Source organism: Coffea arabica, chromosome 4e (assembly GCF_036785885.1).
Source record: "Coffea arabica cultivar ET-39 chromosome 4e, Coffea Arabica ET-39 HiFi, whole genome shotgun sequence".
NCBI classification, from domain to species: Eukaryota; Viridiplantae; Streptophyta; class Magnoliopsida; order Gentianales; family Rubiaceae; genus Coffea; species Coffea arabica.
This window is the reverse complement of record NC_092317.1, coordinates 11,791,160-11,809,019: the sequence shown is the minus strand read 5'-3', so window position 1 is coordinate 11,809,019 and position 17,860 is coordinate 11,791,160. Positions and strand designations below refer to the sequence as shown.

The 17,860-nt window shown below is 33.2% G+C and overlaps 2 protein-coding genes across 2 annotated transcripts; one reads left to right on the top strand and one right to left on the bottom strand.

Moving 5' to 3' along the window:
• Nucleotides 1-1,715: 1,715 nt before the first annotated feature.
• LOC113740773 (homeobox protein knotted-1-like 1) lies at nucleotides 1,716-10,875 on the top strand. The gene is made up of 5 exons (XM_027268298.2): nucleotides 1,716-2,036; nucleotides 2,534-2,653; nucleotides 2,764-2,893; nucleotides 8,927-9,177; nucleotides 10,673-10,875. Exons 1-5 carry the CDS (start codon nucleotides 1,716-1,718, stop codon nucleotides 10,838-10,840), a joined length of 990 nt encoding a protein of 329 aa, XP_027124099.2. The 3' UTR covers nucleotides 10,841-10,875.
• Nucleotides 10,876-13,208: 2,333 nt separating this feature from the next.
• LOC113740772 (pectinesterase QRT1-like) lies at nucleotides 13,209-15,837 on the bottom strand. Its single transcript, XM_072046461.1, has 3 exons — nucleotides 15,566-15,837; nucleotides 14,893-15,028; nucleotides 13,209-13,448 (listed from the first exon to the last, which is right to left on the bottom strand). The coding sequence occupies exons 1-3, from the start codon at nucleotides 15,835-15,837 to the stop codon at nucleotides 13,209-13,211; spliced, it is 648 nt and encodes a 215-aa protein (XP_071902562.1).
• Nucleotides 15,838-17,860: the final 2,023 nt, after the last annotated feature.

The following is a 17,860-nucleotide window of genomic DNA, read 5'->3' as shown; positions in this document are numbered from 1 at the left end:
GTTTAGGTACTTTTAAGTATATTATTTGGGTACATAATTCAATAAATACTTATTATATTGAATAATGTATAATTTAAAAATTTTTAAATGTATTTATCTCTTTATTTAGTTCATAATATAGGATAAAATGGTTAAATTTAATTATTTATTCTTAAAACGCAAAAGCCATTCAAAAAGTAGCAAATTTGAGTTTTTGTTAAAAGTGTTTTAATACCAAAACACTATTCCTAATTTTATCTGATGACATTCACCAAAGACGTCAAAAGTACTTTTAGCACCCAAAAGTGCTTTTTCACTTAAAGTACCACAATGCAAATGGGTTCTAAATTCTAGTCCATTGTGTGAAAACCTAAGAGTATTTATAAGGATAGTTCAGAAAATTCATACTTTCTTTTTTGACAATTTCTAGCAAGGAAAAAATGAGATTTAAGAAACGGGGAGAGGAGAGAGGAACTTGTTACCAAAACTCTAAATCCTAGGGTCTCAAACTTATTTCCAGTATTTATAAAGATTATTTATAGGAATAGTTTGGAAAAGTCATACTTATTTCCAGTATTTTTTAAAAATCATTGTCATTCTAATGACAGTACTCTTTGTTTCATGCTAGATTGGATTTTTTTTTCTTTTTAAGATAGAGACCATAGAACTGCTCTATTTGAAGATCACAAATTAGGAAACTCTAGGATGCATTAGGTAAGATATCCTCTAAAATTCCTTTTATCAAATCATTACCCGCTTAAATAAGTGTCTTACCAGTCCTATCAGCTGGTAACACATGGTTTAATTTCTACTACTAAACCCTCTTGCTTGCCTATTCAAATTAACTATTGGGTACATCTAACCGCTAATTAAACTTATTAAATCGTTCATGAAACCACGATACAAACATCTAAAAAGTTCAAAAACCATAGAAACTAACTATAGTAAATTAAAATTTGTGATTAAATTTTTATACACTAATAGTGTAGTAATTTTTTTACACTAGTAGTTATGAATGTATGCCACATATGCATGATTTGAATTATAAATTTGAATTCATATTATGTGGTATTGGTCTAAACATGTTAGTGTAAAAAAAATTATGTACTGACAGTGTATAAAAAATTTTACTAAAAAATTTTGTAAATCAAAATTAAAACATTTCATTAGTGTAAAAATAGAAGTTAAAACCATGATTTAATAATCCTATCACATATAGTTTAGAAAGTGTATCACTTCAAAGGTCGTGTCCAAATGATCAAAATGGAATAAGAACAAAATGATCTAAGAATGCTTTAGAAGAAAAAATCCTTTATTCTTTTTTTGATCTCCGATCATAAAATTGTGCATGCATAAGCACGCACTTCTCAGTACCAAATCCTAATAGATAACTTGGAATTGGGCTATCCATGCCGGTTTTACCCTACCATTTGCCATTCCTAGGAAACTCCACATCTCATGAAGAAAACGCGCATCAATGGAGGGTAACCTTAGCATTGCACACGTCCAAAGTTCCACTAAACCAAAAGTAAGATTCCTTGAAAGTACCTTTTTTTTCAGGTGCTGCTGCTGTTTTCACCTTCCTACTAGTTTGTACGCTAGAATTAAACACTCCAACAGTGCACTTCCTAACTCCCTCTCTGCAATTGCTTTTACATTTTGACACTGATCTCTCCAACCCAAGATCAGCATATCTCCAGCAGTTTACTGATCTTCTTCATCACAATTTAAAAGCAATGGAGGATATGTATGGATTGCCCTCCAGTAATACTACTAGTACAGAAGGCAACCCTTCTACTTGTCAGCCTCCAATTGCTGCATCTCTGAAAGAAGACGATTTTGAGGCTTTTGGGGCTTCATGGTCTTCAGCTCTATTCGATTCATCAGCATCACCAGATGCTGCAGGAGCTATTACTTGTAATTCCATTAAGAGGAGTAGTACTACTGGAACTGGATCATCCTCTTCGCAGGAAGAGAGCTTTAGTGCAATGAAAGCAAGCATCTCTTCCCATCCATTGTATACTAAACTTCTCGAGGCTTATATCGATTGCCAGAAGGTATAAAGTGTAAACTTTGCACATATGAACTAGATGTTCCTCGACAGAAGCCTTTATCACTTGAAGACTGGAATCTCTATGTGTTTATGATTGCTGCAGCTTTCACACTGTTTTTAGGTGTTTAATGAACTTCTGTGCGATTATTCTGGATGAACAAATAAAGAAGAACAGAGTTTGAGACATCATGTTAACTAATTTTCTGGTACTTTGTAGCAAAGATGGAGTTTCAGACCCAATAAGATGATCAATTCGCTGCAGGTCATTTAGGGTTTCTTTTTCTTTTGTTTATGGATCTTAGCTTGGGAAGACCGAATGGAGTTGTGCAACTAAAACAACCTACTTCTTCCTTGTCTCATGCTTCTTATTTTGTATATTGCTCTAACTTTATGCTGAGAGACTTTGTATTCTTTTTTCTTTTTTTTTTTTTAAATTACAAATCAATCTTGAAATTCTTCTGCGCATGTGGATTCATAGAATTATGTCGTTTTACTTTCCAGGTCGGAGCACCACCTGAGATAGCCATGTTTTTGGATGAAATACTCCAAGAAAATCAACTTTCCATAAACAACACAGGAACATATTGCGTCAATGACGATCCTGAGCTTGATGAGTTCATGGTCTTCTTTTTTCTCGTTTTACTACTTATTTGCCTTAGTAATCAGTCTAGTTCTCGAGTTTGCTACCTTACTATTGATCTTGTATTATTTTTCTTTTTTTCATGATGAAGGAAACTTACTGTGATGTGTTGAGCAAGTATAAGCTGGATCTTGAAAAGCCTTATGATGAAGCAAGCAAGTTCTTAACCAATATGGAAAGTCAGCTGAGCAATCTCTGCAACAATACTCCCAGAATGCTTGGTTACTTTCTCTCCTTCACTCTCAGTCTTATACTACTAAAAAAGTATTATTACATGCTGTGCTTTTCTCGGAAAATGAACAGAGTTGTAAAAATTGTGTTCATTGGTTTTTGTGCTTATGGATTCTTTAAAATAAGTCTTTCATGCATACTTATTAGAGCACACATTGGATAGGAAGAGTAGAAAATTTTGTTGTCAGGTCCGGAAATCTAAGAAAAAATCCAAAGAACTAGATGGAGAATTTACATAAGAAAGGATTAAGAGGATTGCAAATAACATTCATGTACCATCAAACAGTAATTTCTAGTTCCAAAAACCCTAGAAACTAGTAGCACCATTTTTTTTTAAAGCAAGTAGTGGTTCTGTTTGGTTATATATAGAAAACAGCATGGAGGCTTGCTGTGTTTATGGCTTAAATAATGCTAGTGGCTGTTTCATAAGGTTTTGGTTGTACCTTATATTCTTGTTTGCTGGAAAGAGTGGAAGTTGGAAAACAATTTGTAGTACTATAGAGCATTTACTAACTGGCAAACCTTGAGCGTCATAAACCTGGCAAAGAGTTCATTGGCTAGAAGAGTTTGTGCACTTGTGGGGTTGAGGGATGGTACAGTGGCACTGGAAGGAAACCATCTTTCTCTTTTGCAGTGTTGTATTTCTGTACTAGTTCTTCGGGGTCACTTCTTCTTGCGGAGATCAAATTGAAAGAAATAAACTCCAACTTCTTGGTGGACAATTTTTCATGTTTCAGAGTCTTAATCATAAATAGACTGCTTAGTTATAGCACTTAAGCCTAATCCTTGATGTGGAAGGAAACCTTTCTATCCTGGCATCAAATGTACGCGGAGAAGTAGCCTATTTTCTTCAGCTTTTCTGTAAGAGGAAAGGTCAAAAAGCCTCAAAGAATCAACTATTATTCATTACAAATTAAAACTAATGCAATTTCAATTTTTTGTGATATATGGGCTTTTTTCATACTCTCAAAGAGAGAGAAGGAAGAGAAAAAAGGGGTTCACATTTAAGCCCTTCATCTCCTCTCTCAATATATACTTCTTTTAAGTATTCCTCCAATCCCACTACTGTTATTGCCCTTGTCAGAATTCAAGTCAAACTTGTTAGTGTTCGCATAATCGTATTACACATACTCTTTAACTTACAAAATTTCGAATTTTAAAGCCTAGTTTTGAATGAAAATTTTGACATGGTACCATCAAATTTTTGAAAAATTAAGTAAATCAATATAAATTTTTTAGTTGCTAAACAAGTCCCATTGGCACAAATAACGATGTTAATGGCATGGCCAGACTGTAACTTGTATTCTGTTCCAAAAATTGATTTTCAATAACGTATTGGATAATGATGAAAATGTTCAAAACATGAACGGATTCTGTATTCAGATACTCTTCCTCCTATTTGACAGTTAACTGAGATCTGGTTAGCCATGTAAGTATTTTAGGATGCTTAGCAGCTTTTCAATGAGAATATGTAAAAGATATGAAGATTATCTTATCTTCTAATGCAGCAATAATATGTTAGGCTGTATTTAAGGTTTTAATATGTAGGTGATCTCCTCCGGCCAAAGTGAAATCAGAAAAAAGTGACTCTTGGAAACAGTTGGGCACGCTTTCTAATGTGGGAACTAAAACCTAAACTGAAAGCAAATCTCTTTTCTAAGTTTTTAATTCATTTTCATTGCGATCAAGTACTTAGGAGTAAAGTTCACAGCCATTGGAATCTTGCTTAAGGGCACGTGAGATGATGGCAAAATCAAAGTAACAAAGAGTTGTGTTTCCAAAACATCACGTTCATATGTGTTGGCTGTATGATTTTTGTCTTCCAATGGCATCCATTCCTCCTTCTGATTGCTTGGGCTTTTTTTTCTTTTACGTTGTATCACTTTGTTTCTAGTAAAATAATGTTGCCAAATGTACTTGGCTTGCTGATATAGTATGGCCTCAAACTACATTTAGCATCATCTGAGAGAAAAGCTGATTTCAGGTGCATTCTCCCTAGATGTATTCAAAGTTTGGCTGCAATGTTTTAGTTCATGTTTGATTGACTGATTCCACTATATACTACTTTTAGGGCATTTGTGCATACTATATTCTAACAATTTCTAACACCTCAAAGTTCATTTGTGATAAGTATGTCCCCAAGTTATGTTTTAACCAATTGATATACGGTCCCAAAGCTACTTTCGTTTTTGGGTAGCTGCTTGTTCAGGAATAGTTATTTTTTATTTTTTTTTTATGGATATAATAATTAATTTTTTGGGGCAATTTTATTATCTTTAAACGAGGAAAAGGTATTCTTTGACCAAAGAAAAAAACTGGTAGTTCTTCAGGCTGTTCATTTTATCATGTGTAGTCCATACTTAACCTTAAATTGACATTTGATTCCCGCTCTTTCTATTTTAGTTGGCTCACATTTGGTAAGACAAATCTAACTTTTTGTAAATTGATCATACTAAAGATTCCTTTCTTACGATTCTCCAATCGTAAAATCTATATTTGTATATCAAAATATATTCAGGTCTTCTACATGTTATGTTGGTTTGTGATAAGTTGAATTTTAATTTTTATCCTATTGGAATGCTTCATAGAAAAGGCATAAGAGGAAATGTATTATATCTCTATTTGATTTGTCTAGAGGATTTTTGCTTTTTCCATCCTTTAACTCGAACATCTTCAGTATCCCAATATTTTATCTCCATGTTGAACTTCCATTTATTTTTTTGGCTTTATTGATTCTTTTCTGAATTCGCTGAGAAATTCATAGTTAGTGGTTTTTGTGATATAGTTTGGGTGAAAAGAGAAACCTATACATGTTAGTGCTCTATTTACTGTGTTTCTAATTGTTTTCTTGTTTGGGCTCAAAAACCGATGGAAATGAAGTGCAATGGGTCATTCTTTTTAAATTTTTTCTAACAAGAAAAGTGTGGGACTTAAGAAATAGGGACGAGGCAGAAAAATTCAAATTCAGAACCTCTAATTTCTAAGGTGACAATGAATTAGTTGTATTCTTGATGGTGAAATTAGGTGCAAGATCGGTAACCACAATATGTTGTCGATCGTTTTTGCTTTAGGTTGTTTTTGTTTCTGTATGATACGGACAAGATAATTAATTTGACAAACAGTTAAACTTAGATGCAGATAGCACGAATTAAATATAAAACAGAAAAAGAAAGATAATAACATCTGGCTGCTTTCATTGTGTTCGTTGTTGATTAACTTTAGCTAACTAAAAGCTAGACATTTTTTGTACTATTATTCATTAATCTTGTTGGACGAAGGGAAGCGCTGCTCCATCAACTCCAGAAGTACTTCGAAATGTTCCATGAAAAAAGTCACTTCTAAGTTTTCAAGCTTCATTGCACGGACCAATTTGTTCATCTAGCTTAAATAATGAAATTGACTATTAATTAGTCTAGGTCTTTCAACTCCAAAACTTTAGTGTAGCCTGATAGTCTTAGAAACTTTCCTAAGATCCTTTTTAGCAAGAAGTTAATTAGACTACCTATAAGATCATTTTGAAGTGCTATAATACTATTAAATACCATTTCTGCAATTATTTATGATGAATTTCTAATAGTTTACAGTTTCCATATTTGGTTAAAGTTAATTAAATGTTATCTATATATCACTTGAAAATTTTTGTACATTTCATGTTTTAAATATTTTGTATTTTTAAATTGAGTGGGGTTCAACATATGTCTTTATCTATACTTCAATACTTGAATTAAGAGTAGGGATAATTTTAGAAACCTCCCTTGAGGCCTCTAACAATTTCAAGAAGCTCCCCTTAGGTTTCAAAAATTACACTCACATCTCTTGCTTTTATTATTTATGCTTCAAAGCAGGCTCAATAGGCTACCAATTCCTTCAAATATCCTAAACTACCCTTTTTGTCAAAAAGATAAAAAGGAAAAATAAAAAGAGCTCTGTTGATTGTCTTTCTTCTAACACCAAAGCCAACAAACTCTTTCTGCCAAAAAAAATTCAACTATGATGATTGCCCTTTTCCAAGCAATGCCACCACAAAAGCCAAGCAAACACCCCAATTTAAATCAAAATAAATTCCAATAATTCTAGCACTCAAAACACTACAACCTAATTTATGTCCAATATCCTCAACCCCTACATTTACTACACAAGTTGATTAAATCAGTCACTTGGTGATAAAACTCGACCTCAAATTTTACCCAAATCCAACACTTCATCAACAATCAATAGCGCAACTCTTTTGTCTTTCTCTCTTTGCAGCCTCTTTTATTTTTTTTTTCAACCGCCCATTTCTAAAACCCATCCATCCCTCAAATTCTTGACTTTTGACATCACTAAGTTTTATCACCCATAATCAACCAACATTGGATAAAATAAATAGACGTAGAAAAATCAAACCCATTACACTTAGAAGTAAAAGGATAAAAAGGATGAATCTAATCATATTTGCAAAAAAGAGATAAGAATAGAGATAAAAAAAAAGAAGAAGAAGAAGAAGAAGGGAAGGGAAGCAGGGGGATAAATACGGGCAAGGGATGATAGATAGAATTTTGTCTTGAATTGGAGGAAGAATATTAGGCAGAGAGAAATGGGTAGCAAGAATTTAGCAAAAAAGGAAATGGAAGAAAAGTAAGGTAAACAAGAGGAAGTGTGAGAGAGAGAGAGAAAGATAGAATAAGTCAATTTTGGTTTTTCTTGGAATTTCTAAAGTTTTCCAAAAAAAAAAAAAAAGTCATTAAGTATCCTATATAGGGTAGTAGAGTACTTTTGTAGCACTAGGGGAGGTATGTGTAATTTTGAAATATTAAGGGGAGCTTTGTGAAATTATTAGAAATCTCAAGGGAGGTTTCTGAAATTATCCCTTGAGAGTATTGTCCGTCACAAAAGGTCTTGGCAAAATGGTAGTTTAACATTTTTTAGTATTCAGTTTTCAATTGACAAATTGACTTTCTAATTTCAATGAAATAACTTTTGAGATTTGTCCCTTTTTTTTACTATTCATACATTTAAATTAAATAGAGCTTATCTGACTCCATCTCATGTAAGAGGAAGAGCTTTGAATCAATTATGTTTCTCTAAAATTAGTTTTTTGTGACTCCATCAGATCTGAGAGGGGAGTGATTAACATAATTCAAAATTGTCTTGTAGATTTATACCTTTTTCTTGGACAAGTAACAGCTTTAATAGAAATACGATCATGACTGTACTTAATTTTCATAGCAAGAAAGGTACAATTCAAATTAACTTTTATCGTCTACAATTAAGTCCTTCACACCTTTTAAATTAAGAAGTTAAAGAATGACTTTAATAGCTATAGTCTTTTTTTCAATTTCTTTTCACATCTAAACTAAATACCACAAAAAATCTTGAATCACTTGTTGTGGAATTTAACAGTTAAATATTCGACAAATCTATAGCCTCTATATAAAAGGAAAAGAAAACAGTTTTTTGAGAATATAGTTGGTAATATGTTAACAAAGAAATCATGCATTATTTAAATTATTATTTGTTATTATGTCACATCCAAACTTAAAATTTTTACATAAGATAATAATGTAAAGCTAGTACGTGCAAACAGATCTATCTTACAATTTCTTAGTAGGAAGCAAGAAAGAATAAGTGAGTAATATTCCGCTTACAAAAGTTTTAGCCATTAACGAATATAAATGTTGATTAAATCATGTTTGATAAATGAACATTTCTGTCAAATTCTTCATATTTCTTTGCTTAATACCATCCACAATTATATTAAGCTTAAATCTGCAGTTTTTAGGAAGAAAAGTTGTAATCAACCTGGAAGCTTTTACTCTCAAATTTCCTCCAGGATAGTATCATTCCGAATCCAATGAAATTTATACCCCTTAATATTTGTGAAAATTATAAACTCCCCTCCCCCCAATCCAAAAATGTTGTGCACATTGTTTGATTGAGGGTCCTGTTTATCTTAAATTTGTGCATAATTATTTTATGATTCTAAAACACCACCAGGCTTTTCTGCTTTATTTGTCATTATTAATATATTGTTATGTTATTAGATGAGGCAGCAAGGTCTTCAAATGAAGATGGAAGCAGTGGTGAAGTGGAGGTTCTACAAGAGAAAAGCTTTAATGGGCCAGCTGAAGTCAATAATGAAATTAAGGAAAAGCTCTTAGTGAAATATAGTGGTTATATAAGTTCCCTAAGGCATGAGTTCTGCACAAAGAAGAAAAAGGGAAAGCTACCTAAAGATGCCAGGCAGATACTGCTGAATTGGTGGAAAGTTCACTGTGATTGGCCTTACCCCACGGTAAATATTTCTAAATTTTAATACATTAATATGATGATTAAACCCTTAATACAATATTTATTAATGTTACTTCTATAAGAGTAAGTTGGACAAAAAAAAAAACCATAACAATTTGAATTAAGCATATTTTCTTAAGTTTTTTATCTATTTGGTGCCCTAAGTCTTAAGATTAGCAATCAAGAAGTGGAAAAAGCCTCAACTATTAGACTTTTAAAATTATGACCCACACCCTGAATTATGTAGATTGTCTCAAAAAGATTTACCCTTTGCAAGAAAAAGTGACGATAATGAATTGACGAACCCTTATATAAATTTGTAAGTAACCATTAGCTAGGCAAATTCAATTCAGAGACATATGCATGCGATTATATTTGCATGTGTATACATTGATACAAACACATGTACACACACCCACAATCTGCACAGACAGACAAATATGTACTTATAGATACATATAGGAAATATTACTTCCACAAAACTTGTTTAGTTTCTCAAGCACCTCTCTGATTTTTATTTGCTCTAAGGCTAAGTAACTCATTAAGTCTGCCTTAAGCATGTTAGTGGTTAGCGTATTCATGTTAGATCCAAACCTAGATCATCATGGTTTGAAAAAAAAAAAAAACCCTAATCCTCAAGAGTCTAGGTACCTATTTGACATTCACGGGCATTTCTATGATGCGCAATTATCAATTGGAATTTTAAAAGCAATAATAAATATGGATTTCGAAGATATTAGACATTTATAACCAAATTACCATTTTCAAGTTCTCAAAATTGACATTCAAGAATAGTGCGTGGAAGAATTATGGACAAAAGTGTTGAAATAATATTAACTAACTATATCTCTTGAAATATTATCAACTAATTATGGGTCTGGATAATAGAAACTCAAACCCTATCGAGGACCATTTTTCTCTTGTAAGGGGTAGGTCTAATAGTGTTTGGTTAATATAAAAATTTAGACCGAGACCAATTGAGAATGTGATGATCTAGATTGAGATTAGGTAAAATTTGAGCCGTTAACATGCATAGTCTACCTCCTCATTTTCTCCTAACCAAGAAATGTTGGGCTGTTAGTCTTCTTGATTAACAAAACTTTAAAGGATATTCGATAAACTAAAAAGGCTGTGCAAATATTAATTTTCATACAACAATATCATTATACAACTTGTAATTGACTACAAGAGAAAAAGCCATTTGCCAATTCATGTGAAGTTTATATGAATAAAAGTTGGACGCATATTGGATAGTTATCAGCATAATTCAATTATGCCGCATTTTGTAGTAATTCCTCAGATAAAGTTAGAAAAACAATAACAAGGAATCACTGTGAAGAACCCCTAAGTTCTAACTGCTTAATTTTCGACCTTTGATTCTCACACCTGTTCCCCACACACAAACAGAAGTATCTGTGTCATCATATACCATTACTATGATGTATATTTTCCTGCATATTTTGTGTAAAATATGTGGAAAACTCATGATTGTCGTGCAGGAAGCAGACAAGATAGCTTTGGCTTCATCAACAGGTTTAGACCAAAAGCAGATAAACAATTGGTTCATAAACCAAAGAAAGCGCCATTGGAAACCACCCGAAAACCTACAATATCCATCTCTTATTAACAACAATGAGTATGGATCATTTTTCCTGAATGTTGACTAATGCTAAACAGGAACCATATAGATTAGCAATCTATGCATATTGTGAAACTTGATCTTTATCACATGGAATACTTTATAATTTTTCTTTTCTCTTTTGGGCATATCGCTCTTTTGATCATTGTTATCTTATTTGCAATTAATTGATGGAAAAACCAATATCACTGGACTAGGGTTTTTCCATTGCAAGGTTTCGGGTTGAAATCCTGTACCTAACAGTTGGGATGGATGCAAAGAATAAAATGATAACAATAACGATGATCATAAAGATAACAGAAACACCAAATGGCATACACTATTTTTTTTCTTTTCATTTATTAATTATATTGCCTGTATCCATCTGGGAGTATACCATTTTAATTAATTAGTCTGATTAGTCCAAGTCCAGCCACTCATTTCCATTAATAAAATTTCTACTGAGAAAAGGCAAGGCATCTGAGGGAGTGAAATATTTTGCCCATGGCACCCGGTGACTCCTGTCTGCTATTTTCCAGTGTTCTTGAACTCTCCAAAATTAGAGTCCTATAAAAAAAAACAAAAACCTTTGTTAGAATAATGGTTAGAATGCATGAATGCCTCTAGTACATTAGATCAAACTTTGTTAAAATAATATGAATTTCACTTTGTTACAATGCAAAGGTTTAGACACTTGGCACACCTTGATTTATCCAATTTGTGAAAACTAACTTAGGATCTATGTGTTTCGAAAGTGTGCACATTAATGCAACTTCTTAAACAGAATGAGGCCATTATTGTACTAAGAATGCCTAATTTGTCACTAGATCACAATCAAAGTAATATCTTGCTAGAGAAGAAGCAGCTTGTCCAAGTGCACAACAGCACAAGTTCCCTTTTAGATATTTCTTTTTGGATTAATGCTTTTTACCCTTTTAGATATTTCTTTTTGGATTAGTCTTTTATGCACTATTAGTAGGGGTGAGCATCGAATTCGAATTCGGTAATTCGGTAGGTTGAAATCGGTAATTTTCGGTAAATGGTTCTGGAAATATTCGACCTAATTCGCATTCGAATTAGACACTACCGAATTCGAATTCAACCCGAATTCAATTCGGTAAACAAAAAAATACCGAATTACCGAATTCCAGAAAACTGCAAGGGTCGCCAATATCTCTTCGTTCTCGTACTCACTCAGGCACACCACACAAATTTCAGCCTCTTCACGCTCAGCCTGTTTTACACCAGGTGTTGTATGATACCTTCTAGTCTTCAGATGTTGGGAGATGGTTTCTTCCAGCCAATCATCTCCAGGGCCATCCGATTCTTCAACATCAGCATTCGAATCTTCATACAGATCAAACACCGTAGGCTCCTGCCCATGACTCAGTTCAACCAATGCAGTCTCTTCTTCTGGCTCAATCCTAATCCGCATGAAGATATTTGAAAACTGGTAATCAGATTCTTGAAACCAGCCACCAGTATTATTAGTGTTGTTCTCCTCGTACTCCCCAGCCGGAGAAAGAAGTACGAGGTTTGCTGGTTGACTGATGTGGTGATGATTATCAAAGCCAGTTGCTGCTTGCACATAATTCCCTTGCATCAACATTGCAGTGTTGTATGGCAGAGGGCCAAGAGTGAAACAAGAGGCAGGTAGTATTGGATAATGGTGGCAAGGAGGATATTCCAGGCTGCTGAAACCATAAATGGGCAGCGGAGAATGAGGGTACATCGTAATCTGATTGGGAAAGTAAATATTTTACCGTTTTACAAAATTCAATTCGAATTCGGTAAATCCGAATTCAAAAACCCCAAAACCAAATTCGACCCTAATTCGATTCTTACTAATTCGATACCACCGATTTACCGACCGAATTACCGAATTACCGAATTCGAATTACCAAATTGAAATCGATTTCGATCGGTAATTCGGTAATTACCGTAATTGCTCACCCCTAACTATTAGTATTGGATGAATGATAACTAATGAAATTTAAACTTGAAATTCAAATTTTAAATATGTGTCATATATCTAACCGTGATAGTTTATACAATATCAGTGCATATAAGATTTACTCTTTTTTTTCCTCTTCTTTTCCTGGTAGTTTTATAAAAAAAAGTTTACTGTAGCATATTTTTATTAAATGCGTATGCCTAATAAAAAGGAAAAATATGACTAAAACCTATTTCAGAGTTTTTCGTAAACATGTTCACTAAAATAATTTAGGTAAAATTCTATTACAGACCCGGTCTGAGTGTACTACAGTTTACCTAACAGATGGACCTCAGGTGAACCCACTGTAGGACCAAACATTTCCCTGAAAATCTATGTCAGAGTTTTCTCTAATTCGATACCATTTTATTGATTCTTGGATTTATTAGACAGGGCATGGAATTAAGAAAATTATTTAACGTGCTTACTTTTGTTTAGCCGGATCATTCCCATCACTCCAGCCTCGAGGATCTATGACATTGTCCAAATTGGTATATGAATCTACTACTCGAGAATACTTTCCAGAAGCTGTAGACAAGAGAAGTTTGCCAGTTCCAGTAACGTTACTTCCCAGGAAAGCAAATCCTCCAGTTGTATTAAGATTATCCCTGTTGTTAACAGCTATCACTCCTTTACCCTTGGCTATTGAATTGATGGTTGACTCCTATTTGAGCAAATGAACAAATTGCAAGAAACTTTAGGGTTAGCAAATAGACATAAAATTCTCAAGACAAAAAGCAGATATAAAACTAATGTAGCATTTCTTTCCTGTCATTTTTTCATGCTTTTTGTAGCATAATCTAATTTGGTTTAATCTCAACAAACAATATCCTATCTCGAGTACATCTAAAGTTTTGAATCGACACATGCTGAATAATATTAACTCATTATATACTTACACTACCCATCCAACTATATTTGTGGTGCCATAGTTTTAAAAATATGCACCAGAGGAAAGTCGAATAGAAACTATAATAAGGAAGATAAGGAAATAATGAAAATCAAATACTTAACTTCATACAGTGATGTAGCACTTCCCACAATGATATTATCAGATCCTTGGATGAATGATTCAAGATGAAGCTATAGCAGTGAGGATGGCACTAATGAAAGCAACACAGCTGAGATGGCAAAGGATCAAAGTCATAATTGCAAACAAACATCTCACAGCCTTGCTAAATTCTGGGACAGGAGATAATCCAAACATGGTCACGCTGGTGGAAGACATAATTGTTCCAACTAAACTGTTTCAAATGTGCTCCTTTGCTGTAAGGAATAGTAGTAGTATGACTCAGTGTAATCAAATTAGCCTTTATGCTCTAAGCATATGCATGGATGAGGAGATAACTTTTGTTGCTCCTTAAGTGTCATGGTACACTTTGTAAAGTTGCTTGAGCTGTTGCTCAAATATTGTAAAGTTCAGTTTATATAAAATTCCATCTAACGTTTCCGGAAAAAAAAAAAAAAGATTCAAGAAAATAGTGTTTTCCATTGTCAACCAAAACTGTGCCCTGGTTTCCTAGTAGTCGTACTTTATAGCAAAAATTTTTGTCGCCTGTTATTTTGAGTGCAGCAACTTCTTTATTCCGAGTGTTTCCAGGGGGAGAAACACCTGTATTCTACAATATCATGAAAAAAGAATTAGTGTCACTATGCGATGAATTCATAGAAAACAAGACATGTATTTGTAACTGAATTTTTTTTAAGAGGTTCTAGGTTCAAAACCTCCCTTCTATTTCTCTTGCCTCTTAAATTCCAGTACTATCCTGCTGAAAAATAAAAAGATAATAAAGAAGAAATTTTCTATTCTATGCCCTCAAACATTAAGAAAAACAAATGTTATAAACTTACAATAAGATTTGACACTTGCAAAATTCTTTGATTATCACTTACCATTGGACTATACATAACATTTAAAAAAAAAAAATTACACTTTCATAGAAAAAGTGACACAAAGCTAACTTTAATCGTGCTGCAAATAATGTTGAGAGCAAAAAAGAAATCTGCTCAACCTTTTCTTCCAATCAATAATTTTACAATACCCAAATGGCATGTAAGAAACTTTAATTAGTTTTGTACTTTTAGTGCTAAGGCCCAAGGCTATATACCTCAAATGTGATGTTGGTGGCAACAACGTAACTGGCTTCAACGATGACTGTTACTGAGTCGTTCCAAGTAATAACTGTTTTAGATTGTCCATCATCGACTCCAATTAAAGTAATATAGTCCTTAGTCACCTTTTCCCTACACCAAAATAGCAATTAATGGGTGGATATTCCAGAAACAGGTTTTGTGATATACGATTTAAATGAAATTATTCATGTAGCACTTTGAAATTATTGTTAATTTCAAATATTTTTAGAATCAATATTCACTTATTCTTCTAGTTAGATATGATCAGGGAAATTAGGGATGAATTTCCCGAATAGTATCCTCACATTTAATACAGCTATATGACACCTAATTTATCATTTAGAGACACATTGCTCACATTTACTACTATCTTGCACTTAGATACTTTCTCAATATAATTTTATTTATTTTCACAAGTTAACATCTAAGCCCCTTCATATTGAAACAAAAAGTATTTTAAAAAAAAATGTAACAAATGGCTTAGATCAAGCCAAACTAGACTCGATTTAAACCATAAATTGCATGCCGTGATTGTCACCAGCAAGCGTGAAAGCACTACAGAGTAAACTTATCGAGTATTCATGGAGTATCCGACAGACAAATCCATAAAAAATAATTATTGAAGGAGTTGTCACTACATGTGCATACCTATAGATTCCTGGATGTATGTAAATTTTGAATCTGTTAATATTGTCTGTTCGAACCTTGTCGATTGCAGCTTGCACTGAAGTAAAGTTGCCCTTTCCATTCAGATCAACTTCCACAAACGGTTCATAAGACTGGGTATGTGCAAAACTTACGTCGGACCATGTTATAAGCTCAGGTCCAACACCACCCCTAGAAGCATTAACTACGATATTACGCCAAAAGAAAAACATCAAGAAAACCACAGCAAAGGTACTAGAGTTTCTTAAATCCATGATCTGGGATTTGTCTGGTAAGGAAGCAGAAAAGGGTCTGAATTTGTAGGAGGTTACAAGAAAAAGAAACAGCCTTCAAGTAGATATTTATATACGTATATTCATTTTTGTTAAGAAAAATTGGAATATTAATGTAGAGATGACGTGCAATAAATTAAAGAATTACATTAGAGTTTAGGGAACTGCTTTTAATACAATGGCTTTTAAGTGTTTGAGATCTTCTAGTTCAGTTATTGATAAGACGTTATCATGTTTTTTTTCCTTTCCAACTCATTAATTATGCAATGTGTTGTAATGGATTTTCTCGAATTTATCTTACATGAGATGATATATCAACATGTCTACAAATATATAAAAAATTCTTGCAGAATATATTGATGTAAAAATTTGAAATACTATTATTAAGTCGAGCAACTGAAGGGTTAGTGCGTTCTTTTCTTTTTTGCTTTATTTTTAGTAAAACTATAGGTTGAGGCCTAAGGGATTAGAAGTCATCACTTTTTAAATCTTATCTTTTTCCTGCTTAAAAAAAAAATCTGAGAAGAAGAATATAAGTGGTTTTAAATTTTTTAAGGATGTCTTGACATCTAAGAAAGAACGTGATATTCAATGTATGTATATTTGATGTCCCTATTATTCACTGCACAGGATTGAGGTGGATATAGGGGTTTAGGGAACGTACCACAGAAAACAGTGGCTGAAATCTGAATGCTTGCTGGAGAAAAGGGAGAAAAATAGCATGAATAGAGTTTGGCTTTTAATTAATTATTAAGAATTTTGAAGGAAGTCTTCTTGTGGTAAGTTGTGTACTTAGTTATGGCATTGTAACAAATTTATGCCAACATTATTTTAGTTTGTCTTTCTTATATACACTAAAATGTATTTTGCCACCATACTTCTCTGAGGATAGTGTTACCAATTCAAATTCAAATACAGTTTGGTGTAAATTTATGCGGTCCTTCAGTTTTTGTTTCGTGCGAGCCAATTTAGCCCTTGCGCTTTTGTAAAATCTCTGCCTCATTTTTATCATACCGTACGTGGATGTAAATTAAAGTAGATAGGCTATTAATCTTCAAATCTAACAAAAAATACAGAAAAAAATGAAATAAAACAAAAAAAATGTTTCGAATATTATTATACACATGTTTAAATGACTACTAAAAAGAGATTGCAATTTGATAATTCACGTGAAATTTATATGAGTTGGATGCGCATTGCACATGATACAAAAATATATAAACTACATTATCATGTATATATTGCTGCATATCTTGTATGAAATGTATGAAAAGCCCATGATTTTCTTAGTTGCGAGGAAGCAGACGAGATTGCTTTCGCTTTATCAACCACCGGCTAAAACCATGTCCCTTAGAATTGATCAAGATGGTAGAATTGGTGTCATATCTTCCTGCCAATTCAAATTCTAGCTTCTCTTGGAACATCCGTCCATCGCACAGGACTTGTCTAGTGTATATTACCCTTCATGTAGTTTGATTTCGTATAGTTGACGGGCTATTGCATGGGATAGAATTTACCTAATACACACTCTCTAAGAAACAGCTACAAGTTCCCTTGTCAAAAAAAAAAAAAAAAAAGCTAAAACCAAAAGCAGGTCAGCAATTGGTTCGAGAACCAAAGATACACTATTCTTTTAGGACAAGTTTATCCAAAATACATGTTGAACAACACGTCTACCAAGAAAAGATTAGGCCTCTCAAGAAGTGAAATATTTCATCCATGGCACCCGCTGCCTTCCATTTGCTCCCTTCCCAGTGTTCTGGAAATCCCCGAATACTGCAGTCCTATAGACAAAATACAAACCTTAGTTAGAACAAAGCAAAGCAGGGAAGCATGCATGAATAATGCCTCTAATATCTTAAAGCAACGTAAAATAGGTTGAATTTCAATTTACTATAGGACGTACTAGGAGGCTCAGACACTTTGTACCTTGATTTACTCGATTTGTGAGAAAGAAATTAGCGTCCATTCACTCAGGTATCGGTCGCTTCAACACTAATGAGTG

Excerpts from the sequence above, each read along its gene's own strand:
- LOC113740773 (XM_027268298.2), top strand. The coding sequence starts at position 1,716 with ATGGAGGATATGTATGGATTGCCCTCCAGTAATACTACTAGTACAGAA. Across the intron at positions 2,037-2,533 it reads CTTATATCGATTGCCAGAAG|GTCGGAGCACCACCTGAGAT; the intron begins GTATAAAGTGTA and ends TTTACTTTCCAG. Across the intron at positions 2,654-2,763 it reads CTGAGCTTGATGAGTTCATG|GAAACTTACTGTGATGTGTT; the intron begins GTCTTCTTTTTT and ends TTCATGATGAAG.
- LOC113740772 (XM_072046461.1), bottom strand. The coding sequence starts at position 15,837 with ATGGATTTAAGAAACTCTAGTACCTTTGCTGTGGTTTTCTTGATGTTT. Across the intron at positions 15,029-15,565 it reads ATACATCCAGGAATCTATAG|GGAAAAGGTGACTAAGGACT; the intron begins GTATGCACATGT and ends ATTTTGGTGTAG. Across the intron at positions 13,449-14,892 it reads CCACCAACATCACATTTGAG|GAGTCAACCATCAATTCAAT; the intron begins GTATATAGCCTT and ends TTGCTCAAATAG.